This window comes from Agelaius phoeniceus, chromosome 2 (assembly GCF_051311805.1).
Source record: "Agelaius phoeniceus isolate bAgePho1 chromosome 2, bAgePho1.hap1, whole genome shotgun sequence".
NCBI classification, from domain to species: domain Eukaryota; kingdom Metazoa; phylum Chordata; class Aves; order Passeriformes; family Icteridae; genus Agelaius; species Agelaius phoeniceus.
In genome coordinates this window covers 3,991,499-4,011,714 of record NC_135266.1, presented here as the reverse complement: position 1 = coordinate 4,011,714, position 20,216 = coordinate 3,991,499, and the positions used below count along the sequence as shown (strand labels likewise).

The following is a 20,216-nucleotide window of genomic DNA, read 5'->3' as shown; positions in this document are numbered from 1 at the left end:
ATTCTGGGGTCATCAAGGATTTCCTTTCATTAAGGGAAGAAGCTAGATGTCTGTAATAAACTGGATAAATCTCCTTCTGAAAATTTCCCTTCTCTTTGTTTAGTCTTGAGAAAGTATACATGCTTATCTTAAACCAGCAACATAAACTAGATGTGGAAGTATATACAATTATCTTAACCTAGATCTTAAAACAATCAGCTGTCATAAATTCCCATCATCCAGGTGGATGAGGGATTTCAAGAGGTTTTCCACTCAATTCTTTCAGGCAGACACAAGTTTTGTCTTGATTTTTCATAGGATGTGTCTAAATTCCAGCTTTGGGTTTGCATCACACTTTCTGATCCTCATTTCCTCTCCAGATTAAAGACTTGGATAAAAGAAAACTTTGGAAAATAGAGTTGATGCCGTTATAAGGCAGAAATTATTTGTTGTTAAATCCTGAAGAACTTTCAGTGATTAGAATGATGCTGAAGGTTTCTTGGAAAAAAGGGAGAAGTAGCTGGCAGAAGTTGGCTAAATGGATAAAGTTACTGTTGAACAGAAGTTTGTCTAGAGTCAGCAGATTCTGTAAGGTTGAATTTTAAATATATGTTCATTGATTTGTGTATTACAAGCAGTATTTATCACTGTATCTATATTGCACTTTTTACAGCATGAAGATATTTATGCTTATTAATTCCTCTGTGCTTTATTTAGCATAGAAATAGTGCATAATTTGGGAGTTATTTTAAAACCTTATATTGGACAGTATTTAAAATGTGTCTGTTTAATATACCACGTGTTCTATTTTTAGCCTTTTTGTCGTTGTTTCACATCTTTGGTGCCAGCTCCCAAACACAGTGCATTCATTATTTTAATTGCTTTGTCAACTTTACATTTTTTACCTCTCTTATTTTTGTCAGAGAGCAGACCTCAGGAGGGGATGCGACAGAGTATAAATTGATTCTGAAGATGTGCTGGTTTATATGATTTTTAAAAGATCTCCTTGTAAAGCCCTACCAAAACAAATTTGATATTGATTTTTTCATAAACCTCCCTCCATGTCTCACCACCTCGTCTCACACCCAGGGATATCAATACACTCTGACAATCAGTCCTTGGTGTCCTGACCTTCCTGTGGTCTCCAGCCCATGACACCACGGGCTGCTTCCCTCCTCAGGAGGCTCAGGGACTCTCCAGGAGGTGCTCCAAAGGGACAGGCAGGTGGTGGACCCCAAGTGAGCTACCTGGAAGTCCAGACAGTGGGTTAACTTCCAGCTCTAGTGCCTGGAAATGAGAATTCAGGAGCAGCTGAGGGAGTTCCAGGTGTTTATCCTGGAGAAAAGGAGGCTCAGGGGGGACTTTCTGGCTCTCCACAACTCCCTGGTGGGAGGGAAGAGCCAGGTGGGGGTCAGGCTCTGCTCTGAGGACAAGAGGGAAGTGACCTCAAACTGTACCAGGAAAGGTTCAGGTTGGATATCAGGAAGAATTTTGTCATGGCAAGGGAGCTCAGGCCTTGGCAGGGGCTGCCCAGGGAGCTTTGCAGTGCCCAGCCCTGCAGGTGTCCCCTGCAGGTGGCACTGAGTGCTCTGGGCTGGGGACAAGGTGCCCATGGGGCACAGCTGGCACTGCATGGGCTGGCAGGGCTGGGCCAGCACCAGGGATTCTGGGATTCTTTGGATTGGCAGGATTTTCCTGCCAGTGGGAAGGCAGGGAGCTGCCTCTGTTCTTCCCAAAATTTCATCTGAAACTTTCTAACATTTGAATTCCACAATTAAGGTGGAAAAAAAAAATAAAGTAACAATGTTATATGGCAGCTGCATTCACTTCTGTGCACAGCCTCTGTTTCCAACAGTTACCTTCAGTAATGCTGAGTGAAAAACAGATGCCACCTTTCAGATCATGAGCCAACACCTGAACAGAAACCATTGTTAGACCAAAGAGGAAGCCAAGAGCCTTACTGGAAACCATGGTCCAGGCTCAGTGGTTATTTGGAGCTTTGTGAGTCTGTCCATCTGTGAAAGGAAGGCAAAAGCCAACAGTCCTCAAGAAAAGTACAATTTGTGACCTCAGGCAGACTTTCACATCTTTAGGGAGTTCACTGAGAGGCCACAGCAGTGCTCTGTCTGTTCTTCTCAGGGATGCAGAGCTTGAAGTTCATTCTCTATAAATGCAGACATTGATTTTTTTATTACCCCACTTTGCTTCCAGGTAGAAACAACTTGGTGCAGCTCCCAGTACTGGATAACTTGTGAGTCCAGGAGACTCTAAAATGTGATTTTTAGAAAAAAACATCTCAATACTCTCTGCCCCTGGAGTTCTGTGTCGAGTTTTTGGCCTCTCACATCGCAAAAGGACCTTGAAGTGGTGGAGTGTGTCCTGGGAAGGGTCTGGAAAACAAATCTTAGGAGCAGCAGCTGAGGGCACTGGAGTTCTTCAGTCTGGAGAAAAGAAGGTTCAGGAGGGACCTCATTGTTCTCTACAACTCCCTGAAAGGAGGTTTTAGCAAGGGTCGGTCTCTTCTGCCAGTCCAAAGTAAAAAGATGAGCAGAAGTGGCCTAAAGTTGCACTTGAGGAGGTTCAGATTGGATATTGGAAATGGAAATTTCACTGAAAGAGTGGTCAGGCCTTGAAATTATCTACCCAGGGAGGTTTGGAGTTACAATGGTAGATGGCAGCTGCATTCAGTTTTGTGAACAGCTTCTGTTTCCAACAGTTACCTTCAATAATGCTGAGTGAAAAACAAATGCCACCTTTCAAAACATGAGCCAACACCTGAACAGAAACCACTGTTAGACCAAAGTGGCAGCCAAGAGCCTTACTGGAGACCATGGTCCAGGATCAGTGGTTATTTGGAGCTTTGTGAGTCTGTCCATCTGTGAAAGGAAGGCAAAAGCCAGGAGTCCTCAAGAAAAGTACAATTTGTGACCTCAGGCAGACTTTCAAATCTTTAGAGAGTTCACTGTCTGTGGGAGTGCTCAGGAGGATCTGGATGTGGCCCTTGGGGACCGGGTTTGGGGTGGCGCTGGTGGGGCTGGGTGATGGTGGGACTTGAAGTTCTCCTCCAGCCTCGATGATTCTGTGGTTTCCAGGAGCAGCAATGCCTGAGGAAGGGCAAGGCAGACAATTCTGTGATGGAGCTGTACAAAAAGATGGAGATCATTGTGTTTTTCACACAGAATTGAAGACTTTAATTATTAATGAGGCTCAGTGCCTGTTCTAGGCCTCGTCTGTAGCAGTGATGAAACAGGGCCCAAGGAGCAGCCCCTGGCCCCAGCAGGATGTGATGGTGACTGATGTCAGCCTGCACTGCTTATCATGAGCCCCTCCAAAGCAGAATTGTTTTGAAAAGAGCTATTTAGAGCACCACAAAACTGAGTTAAAATCAGAGTGGATCACTGGGATGGAGTGCTCCACTCACTGCCTGGCTCTCTCCCATCTAGCAGTGGAGCTGAGCCCAGAGGAGGGATGTTTGCTGAGAGAGACCCAGCTATGCAAACACCATTTCACTGATTTAACTCAGGCCAGATGGAACAAACTCAGTGCTGTTCTGTGGGAGGCTGCAAAAAAATCCAGTGGTTCCTTGTTGTGGGCAGGAGGGAGCAGCCTCAGTGTCTCTCCTGAGCCCTCTCTGCTCAGTGGCTCCATTACTGACCTGGCTAATGAAATAGAGAGGCTGCCTATTAAATTAGCAGGGAATACCAGGCTGAGAGGGATTGCATGTACACAGAAGACAGAAGCACAATTCAGGCAGGTCTTGATGAACTGGGAAATTGGTCTGGAAAAAAATTGGATAAAATTTAGCAAGAAAATGGGTACCCTGAATAACCAACTGCAAAAGTACTGTGTAGAGAGCAATTCTGTTGATTCTTCAGAAGAGGATTTTGAGGTTATTGTGCCTCCCAAGATGAACATTAACAGCCTTTATAACCCTGTCCTGAAAAGCCAAATGAGAATCCCTGGAATTGTTGAGTGCAGGTTTGGAAACAGTGAGAAAGCTATGGACCATCTTTAGACAGTCTGAAGGATAACAGAAGATATTATTAGAGAAACTGATTGAGAAAATGGGATTTCTGGACAATGTTGAAAGCACCAGAGTTATTTAGTTGTAAAAAGATAAGGGTACTGGTGGGGAAAGGAATGATAAAACTTCATGTAGATTAAAGACTGGTGCAAAGATCAAGGTAATAATCTATTCTTCATGTTCCTAATGGACTAGAAAAGAAGCTATGGGTTGAAACTGCAGCAGGAAACTCAAGCTAGATTAAAAAAACCCTATTTCTAATCATGAGATTAGTCAAGCAGTGGAATAGATTGTGCAGCCTAGGGAATTGCAAAATCTCCTTTTATTGTAAGTCTTCAAAATCAGGTTGGGGAAACATCTGTTTGAAATTGTGCAGACACAGATGAACCTGGTTTGAAGAAGAAAGATAGACTCAGGTGATCTCTCAGCGTCCTTTCAGCTCTAGTTTGAGATGATGCCATATTTTCTACCTAAAATTGGAGTGCAAACACACACCCCACTCTAGGTAGTATATATAATTTATATTTATATTTATATTTATATTTATATTTATATTTATATTTATGATTATGTTGAATTTTCAGCATGAGGCAGCCAATACACAGGTAACCAACTTGTATATGCTCTTACTTCACAACACACACCACAAGCTTGGGCTGTCTCTTCCTTTTCACTCATGTCCTTAAAGTCTCTATATGGCTTTCCCAGTTCACTTCCAGGTTTCCTGCAACTTGCAGAGAACAGAGATAGAGATTTGTAGCTCACTTATCTAATCAGAAGTTGTGTGGAACCAGCTGTAAGCAAGGTGCAGGCTACCTTTCACTAAATACCCTTCCAGCCCACAGTAAATGCTACCTCTTGCCTTAACTCCTTGTTTGGGAAACTCCCTGACTGTTTGGAAAACTGTTAGAAATGTATTCTTTTTTCAATAGCACTCTTCTGAATTTTTCCCAGCTTGTGTTAAGAACGGGCAATTAAAAATAGAAGGCAGAGGGATCAGAGTTTATGCACATTACCTATTAAACTGTGCTTTAAAGGAGTCAGAAGGGCCAGGAGATGGCATGCTGCTTCAAAGTGTACCAAGAAATGCACACCAATAGGGCTCAAGTTGCAGAGGAAAATGATGTTTCCTGCACCAGCTCATCCTCAGCATCTCCTGCCACTGCCTGGTTGGGGAAGTACATTGACTGCATCCTGATAAAGGACTCTGATTTCATTTTATTCTCCACAGCCCTTGCTGGCTTTCAGAGACTGATCTCTGTCTCTCCTTCTTAGACAGTGAGCTAAAGGCAGAAGAAAAATTAACCCATCATCTATAAGCTGAAGAAAAATAGCAATTAGGGAAAAAAATCCCTTGAGCAAGCATGTTCCTGCTTCTAAGATTGAACAGCAGTTTATGTTTTATACTGGCACATGCACAGGCCAATATGTGACAAGGTGACATTCCTTTAAATATTTCTTATTTCAATTGTTTAATCTTCTCTTTGCTGACAAAGCTGCCTTTTTTTCTTCTTGTGTAATCAAAGTCTCTGTCATGTTAGGCTAATTGAAATGACAGGCAAAAGTTTAAAGAAAATCGATTCTTTGTCACTGAAGCATCCCCAAGTGTTTAAAAGGGAATGTGAGCTGAGGAAAAACAAGATGTATATTAACTAGTTAGAAACCAAATCTTTTCCTATAGCAGCTTGTTTGAGGAAAATGAGAGTGGTTAATTTAGTGAAGATGCATTTACCAGATTCAATTAATAAATGAATTCTGAGAGTAATTAACTTTACATTTAAAATTGCCACAGATGCAAATGGATGAATGATGCTGGGAGAAAGGAAGAAATTGAAAACAAAGCATTTAAAAGCTTTAGAGCAGAAAATCCTGCTGTTTGTCCATCTTTGGAGCTCCAGGGAGAAAGAGCTGATGGTTGCTGGAATGAAAGTTGGCCCTGAGGAGTTCTGTGATGTTTAGCTGTTCCTAAGTGCTGTACCCATATCCCATGTCAGTAGGTGGTTTAGGAGGAACCTGTGCTAGGTAACTGCATTAATGAGTGGAGCCTAAGTGCCAGAGACAGCCTGGCCTGTTTGACTTTCAAATTAACTGTAGGAAATGCTGCCTCATGAATATTAAATTTCAGCTTCCTCTGCCATGATCAATACATTAATTTTTATGTATGACCTCACAAAGATCCAGCCTGTCAAGCTACGGGCATTTGTCCAATATTCTCGTGTAAATGTCAAGGCAGATGGTTCTCAAAAGCTGCTGCAATATTTCATGTAATAATAAAGGTGTCTGGCTGCATTGACCTCTTCATATCAGAAGTGGGAACCCAGGCAAACTCTGGCTAAATAGGACAAACCAATTTGGCATTTTGGCAAGCAAAGGGGCAATGAGTTTGGCTAGAAAATACGGCAGGTTCCCCCTCTGGGCTTGTTCAGAGCCTTGGGAACTTTGCTGGAGCAAGCCAGTCTTCCCAGGAAAATCACTGTCCATGGAAGGAACAAAATGTGTTCCTGTAGAAGCCTTGGCATGGTCCCTGAAGGGAGTGGAGGTGCCTGGCTTAGAGACAGATGTCTTCACTCTGGATTTCAAATGTGAGAGGAGATGAACTCCCCTCTTCCCCAGGCTGTAGGGGAGGCCAGCTCAAGAGCAGAGAAGTGCAGTGACCCATTCAGCAGCTGGAGCTGTCTGCCAGTTCACATGGAGAGGTGTTTAATGGTATCTCAGAAACATCTCTTATTTATTTGAAATTCACTTTGAAGGACTACATATTCCAATGTTTTCAGGTCAATGTACCTTTTGAAATGCTAATCAGGTGGAATTGGACTTTACCACAAGCAAATATTTGTATATCAAAGAGATTCCTTGCACACTTTGTCAATCTGAACCAAGTTTAGATTACATTGATGCATTATTTTTAATGCTGATTCCTGCTAAAATCTTCTTTTCTATGTCATTAACCCTCTAATTATTTTTAGCCTAGTGTTAGTTAGCCGTTTCCAGGCTCAGCACTGCACAGGGAAGTGAGTATTATTCATCCCAATGCTTCATTACCCCTCTATTTTTACGTGCAGGCATCACAAAGCCCGTGTCAGAAATAAAAGTGGCAATACTAAGCACTGTAAAACTGTTCAGAGCTGAGATTTCCCTCCTCACACTTCCTAAGCAGGATGTGCTGAGGCTCTCCAAGCCCCCAGAGGCATCTCTGTGTTCCTCCACACCTTGCCCTGCACAGGTTGCTGCAAGCAGGATGCAGGAGCTCTCATGGATGAGCGGGGACTGCAGAGCAGCTGGTTGGCTCTGCTGCAGCCCTTGGGCCCAGGCACTTGAGTGACAGAGGAGACACTGAGCTGGCATTTCTTCCAGCACTTGTCCTTCCCTGCTAATGCAGCCAACTGGCTGAGATGACCTTCAGCTGGGAGTCTCTGAATGGAAGTAATTTCGTGATTAAACAAAACTTGACTTGGGGGAAGTTTGAACAGTCTGCTACAGAGCGCGGTTTTATTCCTTGGTTTGCTCCACTGCTGAAGGGATAAGCCATCAAAACCCAGGAATAAAGAACATCAAAGGTTCTAGGTGACAGAAATAGTAAACTCCAGATTTCACAGCAGATGCAGCACTGAATCCTCCATTGGGAAAGTTTTGTGTCGAGCTAAATCAGTTTGTCACAACTACTGATGGTAAAATTTAGCCATATTTATCCACTTCCATTGTTTATCCAACCCTGTAAAAATGAATGGCACATAAAAGTCCTAATCTGAATAAAACCAATCTGTAAACAAGGCACAGGCACAAATTCACTGAATATGAATGGATTGCAACAAGTTACTGTGTCTGCTCTGTTTATTGCCATCTGCCATCTGTTTGGAGCAATCGATACCCATCCGCAGAGCCCTGAAGTAACAGGCTTTGTAGCACTCACATGTTCTCCAAATACTGCTTATTTTAGCCTGGAAACATTTGTCTCTCCCACCACAGGTGATCAGCGAGTTTGAAGCCTCTCCCGACTCATTTTCCTACAGAATCCCCAACCTGAGCCGGAACCGCCAGTACAGCGTGTGGGTGGTGGCCGTGACGGCTGCGGGGAGAGGCAACAGCAGCGAGATCATCACCGTGGAGCCACTGGCCAAAGGTACAGGGACAGCTGCCCAGAGCCAGCCAGGCTTCTGCTGCCTAATTACTGCTGCTAATTACTGCCAGAAGTGGCTCCTGTGGCCTCGCTGAGGGTGGGATTTGTCAGGAGCTACCTCGCGAAGGGCGAGGTGACGACTCGCGGGTAACCGTTCCAGGTTTTGCTAGAGTCAGCAGAGAGGGGATGACGTGCTCCTCCAGGGGGTAACTCATCCAGCCTGCCTTAGAAGGGAATAGATTGCTTTTTGGAGCCATTTTTATCTGCACTTGTTGGGAATAGATTGCTTCTTTGGAGCCATTTTTATCTTCACTTGTTGGGTGCAGGGGGTTTGCAGATGATGCCTCTCCCCCTCTGAATATATTTCTTTTCCTTGCTGTACAAGGTAACTTCTTTATCTTTCCTTTCCTTAGTAATATCTCTTGTGTACTCCACAAGTACCATCTTCTGTATAAAATGGTCTGATTAACATATCTAAACTCTGAACAATTGTTCTCTACTTGCATTAGCTTTGAAGTTTGCTGCTTCTATTTCAGATATGATGAAAGGATAATGTGCCTGAAATCTTGAATATTTATTTCCAGCTGTATTAGTTGTTCTATTAAAAGATATTGCTGGGGCCTGTGAATTCTGCCTTTTGAGATGTGATGCTTGCAGCATTAGAGCACCTTGGCTTGGAAATGGAGGCCTAACATTTTGAACAGCAAAGTGAGAAGAGTCCCATCCCACTCAATCCCTACATGGGGTCTTCAAATTGATTTTTTTTTACTACTCAACTTGGTACCATTACAGCCTGTGCCAGGATGGGCAGAGAAATGCACAAATCCCCAGAGCTGCAAAATCAGATACATTTAATTGGCTTTACAGTTTTACAAGCCTGCTAATTCTTCACTTGGGTGTTTAATGATGTAAAGATGTAAAATAAAGTGTCTAGTGCATTATGATGACAGGTTCTTTCTGAAAAGGCCTTGCTGAACTTCAGCCTAGTGCCACCAACATGAAAGCACTTTCTGCATGGAAGAGCAAACTCCATCACCATGGGAAATCTCCCTGTTCCTACCTGTCTAGCTGGCAGATCACCATTTTAATGCTGCTAGATTAACATCAGAGCTCTTACCCTGGGCTGCATCAAAAGCAGTTTAAGCCCAGGGTTGAGGGAGGTGATTCTCTCCCTGTGCCCTGCTCAGGTGATTCCCCACCTGCAGAGCTGCCCCAGGCCTGGCCCAGCCCAGGGAGGAGCTGGAGCTGCTGCAGAGAGCCCAGAGGAGGCTCCAGGATGAGCAGAGGGATGGAGCAGCTCTGCTGGGAGGAAAGGCTGGCACAGCTGGGATTGTTCACCTGCACAGGAGAAGCTTTGGGCTGAGCTCAGGGTGGCCTTGCAGGGCCTGCAGGAGCCCCAGGAAAGCTGCAGAGAGACAATTTCCAGGGCATGCAGGGACAGCACACAGGGAATGGCTTCACACTGAAAGATTGTAGGGTTAGGTGGGATATTGGGGAAAAAACTCTGCCCTAGGAGGGTGGGCAGGGGCTGAGATGGAATTCCCAGAGCAGCTGGGGCTGCCCCTGGATCCCTGGCAGTGCCCAAGGCCAGGTTGGACACTGGGGCTGGGAGCAGCCTGGGACAGTGGCCCATGGCAGGGGGTTGGAACTGGGTGATCTTGAACCTTCCTTCCAACCCAACCCTTCTATAATTCTATGATTATGGTGGAAGGTGTTGCTGATTTTGGAGGTTACTCTTTGAACACATGACAGTTTCCCAGTGTGGAGAAGCTGCAGACAGAATTCTTCAGATCTGAAAAATCTGGAGCTTTTCCATTGTGGCAGAAGTGCACCCTGCATTGTGGATATCAGTGAGACCAAAGCTGAGATCCTAAAAGGGGGATGAGGAGTGTAAAGGACAGCAGTGAAGGAAGATCATGAATGATCAACTCAGAAAAAAAGGCAAAGGTTTCGGTGTGTTCCTCCTTTGCTGTCACCTGTGTGTATCAATGTGTGGTGATGAAAAGAAAAAAGCAAACAAAAACAAGCATAAAAATAGATGCTCAAATAAGAGCAATAATTATTAGACATGGTGCAATACTAATAGACTGAGGCTGCAGGCAAACCCTGCACAAAATGCACTAGAACTTCTCTTCTGCCTATGCATTTTAAAAAGAGGGAAGTGTTCAAAGATTAACACAGATCAATTCAGGCTTTGCAGGCACCAATATTCATGACCTCAAGTTATGAGGAATTGCAGTGTGCAATTGCTCTCTGTTTGCCAAAAATTGAGAAGTTGCAACTTGACCCACATGGACTTAAACTGATCCAGCTTACCAGAATTAATTCTGCTCTTCTGAAGATTATATAACATAATCCATGATGACAAATAAGTCATGGAACTTAAAAATAACTTTTATGAAAAGGCAAGATGACTTAAAAGAAAAAATAATTAATTACTTCAATATAGACAGGTCAATCTGAAGAAGACTTTATTTCAAAGGACAGTAGAATGCATCCAGTCAACCTTAGAGTTTGTAGTGATACTCCAATATAAAGTCTGCATTAGATGATGCTCAGGAAAAGCCTCTTACATGCACTTAGGACTGTAAAAGTAATGAATAATCCATTTGTGGAGGCTTTGATGGGCACTAGGAATACTGATAGATAGCAATTTTATGAACTTTGGATGTAGCCAGGTTAGAAATTTTTGTATCACATACAAAATTTCCTTTATGAGTGCATCACAGGGCTTTTTAGGGAGCTGGGAGAAATTGGTGATCAGTGCTGAGGGCAGTGGCTGCACAATGAGGAAGGATGGGCAGAGCTCAAAGCCTCAAAGACCTTTTCCACCCCCCTCTACATCTGTAGCAAACAGCACATCCTGGGGTTAGAAGCAGTTAAAGCCTGATTTTGCCAAAGTTCCCAATGCAAAACCATCCTGTGGGCCATTATTTTGTAGTTGTTTGCTTCCTTTTTTGCTCCTCTTACTGCACAGTAACTGTCCAAGTAATGATACCGTCATGACAGCTAATAAGAGTTAACTTAGAATTGAATTATGTCAACTTAATTATAACCCCTTTAAGAACTCCTTTGAGAACAATGAGAATGTCTAGATAGGGGTTTGATGTGAAATGGATAGTCCAATTTAAATGAAAGCTTAATTCAAGTTAACATTTCTTTCTTTCTTTAGTGTCTTCATTTCTCAGAACAGATTGTTATTCTCTGTAATTAACTGACAGAAATAATAAAAAAAAATCCCCAACAAACAGAAAATAATCATGGCAATGAAAGTTCAGCCTCCACGTAAGCAAGCTCTGCTCCTGCCCCTCAAATTACTCTTCACTGATGACCTGAAAGAAGTGGATTTAGCCTTTCAAGTATACTCAGAAGACAAAAAACCTTGCATGCACTTGTCCCTCTGATTTACTGACCATGACTGATGGGGAATGGCATTTGCTGCCAGTGTGACAATAACAGATCCAGACCCCTGGCAATCTGATCCTCTGGGGACAACTCTCTGACTTTTGAGTTTTCCCTCGTTTTCTGAACTACCTGAGCATGAATTTTGAACAGATTCCCCCCTAGTCTGCGTTGCTTTGTGTGTTTAATGTTTTTAAGTAACATTTACTTATGTAAATGTGGGGTTCACATGACAGTACACACTGCTCTGTTTCTTTGATCATACTGGAGTACAGGGGATGTTAGAAACAGACAACCATGGAATGGGTTGGTTGGAAGGACCCTTAAAAATCATCCAGTTCCACACCTTCCAGGACACCTCCCACTGTCCCAGGCTGCTCCCAGCCCCAGTGTCCAACCTGGCCTTGGGCACTGCCAGGGATCCAGGGGTGCCAGGGCCTGCCCACCTTCTTCTGTGAGAAAGTAAATGAAAGAATCTCCTGACCCAGGGTACTCACTGGTGGAGCTTTTATTTATTTTTTTTTAAGCTGAACTGCAGTGAAATGTCATAGCTCTTGTTCAGTTTCCTTCTGAAGTTCACCTTTAAACCACAGTTGTGTCCTCTAGAGGAAGAAAAGCCCACGTGTGTTACATCCTCCTACAAAGAATTTCTGCCCATTTCTATTTCTGTGGCAGTAAATGCAGGTTAGAGGATTTGTAATTTAAACAAGCAAACATGCAGAAAACTGCATTATCATAAGAGAGTGCACTGTTCTGTGAAGGAACCTCTTTATCTTCAATTAATAATTGGGTGGTTTGTAAAAATAATAGGAACAGACACAGCCCTAATCCAGTGCCATGCCATCAGATGTAAGGCTAGAGGGAGGTGTGTAGGCATGTGGGTAGCTTTGATAACAAAGAAGTAAACCCTGCAGCTCACCCATATGATTCCAAAAATACCCATGGCTCAAAAGAAAGAGGTCTGCGAGATCCCAGCCTTTCTTACCTCATGAATGCCTGCTAGAATTTCAAACCTATTGCTCTGAAGTGGATTTCACTTGACATTTATTTTGTTTCTAGTTTTCTTTGTGCACCTTTTAGCAGTCTCAGGACATCATTTGAAGTTCAGCTATAAAGAAAATTGGTCTTGAAAAATTTCCTGCTGTTTTACCATTTCTTTTAAAAACACTAAGTACATGGAAGGAATGAGAAAATCCATAGAAAGCTGTGGATGCTTTCACAGAAATAGTGCACTGTGCTTTTCTGATGATTTTCTGAGTCACGGTCTATCATCTTATCAGTGGCTTAGGCTCCTGTGAGATTTATGTTCCTTCCACCCATCTCAGTAAAAGGAGGGATACAGGATATTGAAAACCAGGAGCTATAACATTAATGTTGCACTTTCAACATCTGATCTCCAGCCTATGACTTCTTAAGGAAGAACTCACATTGAAATTAGTATTAAAAACAAAGGGTTAACACAAAAATTTTGCTGACAGTGGTGCCATGTCATGCTGAAGGCTTCAGCAGGATTCCTGTGTTCCACATGTTTTGTCCTGCAGGAACTGGCAACAGTCGGGAGTAGCTGGATGTTTCAAGAAACACTGGAAATGTGGGAAGGCCACAGAGAAAATGATTAATAGTCAGTTTTAAATGAGTTTTCAGACTTCATGTTGCAGAGGGAACTTTGCACGGGACAGGAATCTGAGCAGTCCAGATGCTCACAGATGTTTGGTAGATGGAGCTGACAGCATCTCCTGCTGCTTCTCAGAGAGGGCATGAGAGCCACGAGGCACCTCCTGCAGCAAAACCTGGCACCACTGAAGACAAATGTGACTTCTAACACCAACTTCAGCAGAGTCAGCATTGCACTCAGTGCCTCTGGCTGCTCTGAGCATTTTTCTGTTTGAGTTACTTTGGTTGATTAGCCCATGGTGTGATGGGTTTACCCAGGCTGGGTGCCAGACACCCACCAGAGCTTCTCTATCACTCTCCTCTGCAGCTGGACAGGGGAGGGGAAATACAGCAAAAATTCATGAGTTGAGATGAGGACAGACAGAGACCACTCAAAAAATACCATCACAGGCAAAACAAACTGAAATTGGAGATACTGAGTTTACTACCAACAAAATCAGAGCACGATAATGGGAAGAAAAATAAATCTCAAAAACACCTTCCCCATACCCCTCCCTCCTTCCCAGCTCTATCTCCTCCTCCCCAGCAGCTCAGGATGATGGCTGTGGGGGTCACAAGCAGCTCATCATGTCTGCTGGACATGGGGGAAGCTTCTGGCAAGCTGTGACCTCCCCACTACCAAAACCTGGCCATACAAACCCAACAGAGATGGCCTCTGGGAGGACAGCCCTGTGCAAGTCTTTGCTAGAAAATGTTATCTTAGGATTTCTAGGTTACCTAGAAAATGTTATCTTAGGAGTGCCCAGGTGGAAAACCAACCTGATCCATGAGAGTTTCTGGCTGCCCAGTGTCAGACCTTCCCAGGGCAGCACAAACCATGGCTCTGTCCTGAAAGGGTTAAACTCTGCAAGGAGATCTGCAGGGATCTCCAGCTGCTGCTCAGCCAGGACAGGACATGTTAGGAAGGTAGTGCTGGCCAATTACCCAACCTTCACTTTGCCTGTTACCTTCAACTTGTGTTTTAGTTAAAATTTTGACCAGAGGGAAAATAAAAAACTCTTGATTAAAAAGAAAAAAAAACCAAAAACAAACCTCTTGAGAATCTCGGCCTTCAACAGTGCATGAAGAGAACACAGGCAACACAGTCCAAATTGATTGTATAATCTGTGAAATCTTTTCTTTTTGTGAATATCTCAAGTCCCATTGCAGCCTACTCAAGTAATTTTGCTTAATTTTTCAAGGCCTGTTCTTTTATGCATGAATCTTTTTCCAGATTAACTGTCCCAGTTATATTTGATGCTGGGTCTCATTTTCATGTTTTCCTAATTGGTGCAAAATGGATTATTAAGTATAAGTTCTGATCTGTGTGCACGATTGAAGTAGATCAGGACTAAAAATACAGTATTTTGTCTATCTGCATTCAGTATGTGCTTTTAAAATATATAATTTAGAGGCCAACAGAAAGTGTATTTCTGTCAAGGGTCATACTTGAGGAATAACGAATGAAGTTCTAACATAATCTATAAACTGAAAATACACAAGTGATATTTTGTATACATATATTTAGGTGATCTGAGAGCTGTTAAAAACTGATTTTAGTGTGTTCACATTTGTGGATTTTGGATAGATTCTACATATCAACATAGATCTACATATCAATATCAATATTTTGATATTGAGCAAACTAAACCTTCATGTATATTAGTGATATACATGAAGGTTTAGTTTGCTCAATATCAAAATTGTTGTAAAAGAGATGTATCAATAATTTAGTTTTTATGAGACACCTGTCTACTGTGGACAATTCTTGCTGGAAGTGTTGAGAGAAGCATCCCCTGGACATAATTTTTATCCATAATTTCTACTCCAAAATATATAAAAATTAGTAAAGATGATAAATAACTGGGTTTGCTCTCTTTTGCTACAAAGACTCTTCAATCCCATGCCTCATCTCTCTTTTAGTTACTTGTCTTCCAGGTTCTGAAACTGATATTTTGCTTGAATAAATAATATTACGAGTTACAAGGAATTAGCACCCTAAAAATATCATTTTTAGATTGGTTTGGCTTTCCCCCTTTAATTGTGGGTGTCTCTATTTCCCTTCCAAGGGCTGTGTGAATGGACACTGTGGTGGTGTTCCCAGGGGTCCCAGGACGAGGGAAGAGATGAGAATCTTGACTCCATGTTTCAGAAGGCTGATTTATTATTTTATGATATATATTATATTAAAAGAAAATTATATATTAAAACTATACTAAAAGAAGAGAAGAAAGGATTTCATCAGAAGGCTAGCAAGGAATAGAAAGGAATGGAATGATAATGAAATCTTGTGACTGACCAGAGAGTCCGAGACAGCTGGACTGTGATTGGCCATTAATGAGAAACAACCCCATGAGACCAATCCCAGATGCACCTGTTGCATTCCACAGCAGCAGATAATCATTGGTTACATTTCATTTCTGAGGTCTAATAGCTTCTCAGGAGGAAAAATCCTAGCAAAAGGGTTTTTCATAAAATACATCCATGACAGAACACCTCCCTTCAGTCTCCCTTGCTGTCTCCCTCCAGCTCCTGCCCGGATTCTGACGTTCAGCGGGACGGTGACAACCCCCTGGATGAAGGACATTGTCCTCCCCTGCAAAGCTGTGGGGGACCCTGCTCCAACAGTCAAGTGGATGAAGGATAGGTAACCAGCAACTAAATGTGCAGCTCAGATAAATCCCATTTCCTTAAAATCCTGAGGGTTGTGGGGAGGCTGATCCTGGGTCACTGGCAGGAAGGAGAGGGACTCTTGGTGGTGATTTGTACTTGGTCCCAGTAGATGAGAACTTTAGAAATTTTTGTGGTGATTACAGGGCATCAAAGGGAGAAAAATATACTGAAGAAGGGCTAAAGGTAAACATTGAAAATGTAAAACTTAGGAGTGTTTTTGTTTTATCCTCAGGCAGGCAGGAAGGTTTTATTCTGAGAGAGCAAAGTGCCTGATACAGTGATTTGTGCTGAGGTGGGCAGTAAATGTCTTGCACATATTTAATTTTCCATTATTCTGTTCTCAGCTTTAGTTTCACAGTCTGACAGAGCCACTTTGGAAACACACAGGGACAATAATTTTCATCCAAGCACTGTGTAAGCAGGGAAACTACAGTGCTATGAAAACATCTTGTGCATTGATATAAATACCTATGATTTCATAAAGATGAACTTCATAGCCAGGAACTGCCTATACCCTCATTTCAGCATTTTTAGGAAATAACAAGTTAAGAAAGGAGTGAATTTCTGTCTTCACTACACTGGGTCCAGGAAAAGTGCATTTTTAAGCAAATTATAAATATTTCCCAACAGCAAATACTCATGGCTGCCTTATTGAAGGGACGCACCTCACCCCACACCTTTTCCAATCTTTCCACCCTTAGCTGCTTCAAAAAAAGAAATCCACTTGTGATGAATTTTGATTGTAACTTCTTTAATGTATGCACTTTGTTTCCTGTGAGGCAGTAACGGGACACCCAGTCTAGTGATGATTGATGGGCGAAGGAGCATCTTCAGCAACGGCAGCTTTGTCATCAGGACTGTGAAGGCAGAAGACTCTGGCTACTACAGCTGTGTGGCCAGCAACAACTGGGGCTCAGATGAAATCATTTTGAATTTGCAGGTACAAGGTAAGGCTGTTGGATCCACCTCAGAATCGTTACCGTGGGTTTAAAGGTGTGTCTGTTTGAAATGCAAAATATTCGTATTGGTGTGTATTAGTGCAAATCTAATTCTTCCAAATTCATACATAAGTCATTCTGATTCAGCCATGGGAATTTTATGATCTAGAAAATGGTGCTTTAGGTGAAACAATTTACACACTCAGTTAAGTCTCTATGTGAGTTTTTGTAAGATTGACAACGGTGTGTTTGCATTCGGTTATCTTCTAGTTCTTCACACAGAAGGTATCAGCTTCTGCCTTCTCCTTACAAATATCACATGTATCATTTTCATATTACAAAATTCAGAAAGACATGAAGGCCTTTAATTTAGCTCCTGAAAAGCTATCAGCAGAAATTTGCCTCTGTACTGAGACCTTGCACAAAAACTTCATTATGCAGGCAGAGAATTTTATTATGAGGTGAATATGAGGAAGCACTGGAAATGAAACATCAGTTAATGCATTTCTCCAGCTACATTTTATATTCATGTTGAAAAGCACAAAGTGCATCCAGGATGGTGTTGATATGTACAAAAGCAGGGATAATATAAGAATATAAACTAAGTGTAAAGTGAAGCAGAACCTGTGTATTCACATACCAAGAATTCCCTGTGCAGATTTCCTTGCTCACATGCACTAAAGCAGATCCTAAAATGCTTCAATTTACTGCAAATTTTTGTACCAGAGGGTACAAAAATCACTCTCCTGGATGGGAAATTCAAGCTTCAAGTGCAAACACATGAGAGCACAGAGAGGTTGTTTCCACTGCAGTCCCCCTCTCTCCCTGCCTAAACCATTCCACTAAGCCTTGGAGCAAACCTCACGGCAGATATTGGCATTGGCATGTATCAGCTTCCCTGCAAAACAACAGAAACTAAAGATGCTCTTCTGTGATGTTTGAAGCATGACCACAACAGGAAGTAGGGAGAGAAAACACCATCAAATGGAAACCCTACATTTATATTTCACTAAGTACTTCTGTAATTGCATATGTTTGCTGTTATTGAACTGCAGCAACTAAAAGCAAATCAATATTACTTCCCTAAGGGACAGACAAAGAATGGCTTTTAATATGTGGGACCACCATTTTTTGTGGATAGGGTGAAGCTGTGATGAAAGCTTTTGCAATAAATCTTTCCCAGTGTAGTGTGTGCACTCTCTCCCCATGGAATCAGCCAAGTCACTCAGAATAACAGAACAAATCCATCTCACAAAGGGAATTTTCCTTTAGAGTATAAACTGTCTCTTTTGTTTTCTTCAGCCCTGTTTGGCCCTGTGAGGGCAAAAAAAATCAACTTCTCTTTGAAGTAATCCATAGCTGGAAAGCAGCAGACTCTGCCTTACATCAGCACCCATTATTCTGCAATGAACATGAATGCAGTGGGGAGCTTTCCCTGGAGTTTCACTCTGCAGGAAGAGCTGTCCCTTAATCACAGGCAAAGCAGGCAATGTTCTCTGGCAGCAGAATCCTGGACACAGCAGAGCATTCTGGACTTCAGTCCTGCCTGCTCATGGGTCTGTGTCAGGACAAGGGCAGCTCCTGCCAGCACGGGTCACTGATAGCACCACTCTTTTCTGTCCCCTGCCAGGGGAGCTGTGGCCATCCTGTTGTCTCTCCTCCCCAGATTTCCATCCCATTTTTGCTCCTGTTTCTTGATCCTTTGCAAGCATGGACACTGTCCATACCTCACTCCTTATTCTTGAAGCAGAAAAGCTCAATTTTCTCCACTTTTCTGACAGCAGAACGTTCCCAGTCCATTTCCAGTCCCAGCTCCCTGTGTCAATTCCTAGTCCCAGTTTGCCCTATCCAGTGCAACTTGTTGGGATGTGGCAGGGCTCCTTCTCTGCCCTCTAATGCTGGAAGAAATTCCTCCAGTAAGGATGGTGAGGGCTGGCACGGGGTGCCCAGAGAAGCTGTGGGTGCCCTGGATCTCTGGAGGTGTCCAAGGCCAGGTTGGGCAGGGCTTGGACCAGTCTGGTCTGGTGGAAGGTGTCCCTGCCCATGTCAGTGGCCTGGAATGAGATGCTCTTCAAGATCTTTTCCAACCCAAACCATTCCATGATTTTCCTCCAAAGGAAGCTTCCATCTGGGAAGTGGATGAGAGTTTAAACCCCTGTTTTATTCCTGCACTCAGTCAGCAGCTGCTCCTTGGAACCCTGATCTTCCTCCCCCCATAATGTTTATGGGGAGCAGCAGCGCTGAAGTGCTTCCAGTCTGCTGACAGGGTTGGGAATTCTTTATACCAAAAGCCTCAGTGGTTTGGAAAAGGGCTGGATCTGCCTCCAGTCACAAATCTATCTAGGATATCTGATTAACTCTCACATTTGCACTGGCAGAAGCCCTTGATTTTCACCTTTTTTTTCATTTTTGCCATAATAGCCTGCACACACAGAAATGAGTGGGGCATCATTTGCAACAGCACATGTTTCCTGTCACTAAAATTTTATCATCTCCCCAAAAGAGATATCAAAAACAATGAAAATGAATGACTGGGGAGCTCATGTGCCATTGAGGTCTAACAGGACAGATGCAAAAAAATTCAGAGAAAAACAAAGGTTAGGAATTGAAAGACAAAATTGTGCATAAAATTAAATAAAAAAATGAGAGCTTGTCTGTTCTCATCTTAACCAAGGATGTCAGCTAAACAGACACTTTGACAGAAATCATTTGCATTTTTTGCAACTCAAAGCAGCTATTTGATAAATGACTCTTAGAAGTGATTAACATCGTGTCAAACCATTTGATTGCATTTTCTATTTTTAACTATTTTCCCATCTAGTTCCACCAGACCAGCCAAGACTCACTGTATCCAAAACTACATCTTCCTCTATCACTCTTTCCTGGATACCTGGAGACAATGGGGGCAGTTCTATCCGAGGTAATGTAATTCAAGTTAATTGCTGCTTCTTACTAAATTATCATATGTTGATAGGATTAGTATAAAATTATGAATGGCTCCAAAAAAAAAAAAAAGAAAAAGAAAAGAAAAACAACCAGTCTGTATTGCTGTCAACCCTTAATGTGCACTATCATGGTGATAACAGCTTTCAGTAAATTGCAGTTTGTCTTTGTGGTGGTTTATTCACACATTTAATCACTTTCTCCTCAGCTGTTATGACAGTTGCTCTATCTGATTTTCCAAATGTGTAATCTCTAACCACTCATTTTGGATGGTGCAGGTTCATCATCTGGTTGTTGCTGATTGAAAGGTCCTTAGAAATATCCTTTTTTTCCCCCTTGAAGACATCATATAAAATGGTATTTAAGCTGTTGTCGGGGGGGGCAAAATGCATTGCCTGGTATCTTTCAGTCAGGAGAGAGCTGTATCTTTCCCTGCACATGGGAATTTTTTCAGTTTTATTAGGTCATTAAAATGCCTCCTTTGGGT

At 42.6% G+C, this 20,216-nt stretch overlaps 1 protein-coding gene across 2 annotated transcripts in view; it reads left to right on the top strand.

Moving 5' to 3' along the window:
- DSCAM (DS cell adhesion molecule) overlaps nucleotides 1–20,216 on the top strand; it is a 471,885-nt gene that overhangs the window by 396,803 nt on the left and 54,866 nt on the right. The window contains exons 21-24 of one of the 2 annotated variants that reach the window (XM_077170965.1): nucleotides 7,970–8,123; nucleotides 15,705–15,822; nucleotides 16,632–16,795; nucleotides 19,608–19,706. In XM_077170965.1, coding sequence (XP_077027080.1) covers nucleotides 7,970–8,123; nucleotides 15,705–15,822; nucleotides 16,632–16,795; nucleotides 19,608–19,706 — 535 coding nt within the window. Of the gene's footprint in view, nucleotides 1–7,969; nucleotides 8,124–15,704; nucleotides 15,823–16,627; nucleotides 16,796–19,607; nucleotides 19,707–20,216 lie in introns of those variants that run through there. The other variant, XM_077170975.1, reaches the window with a different exon arrangement.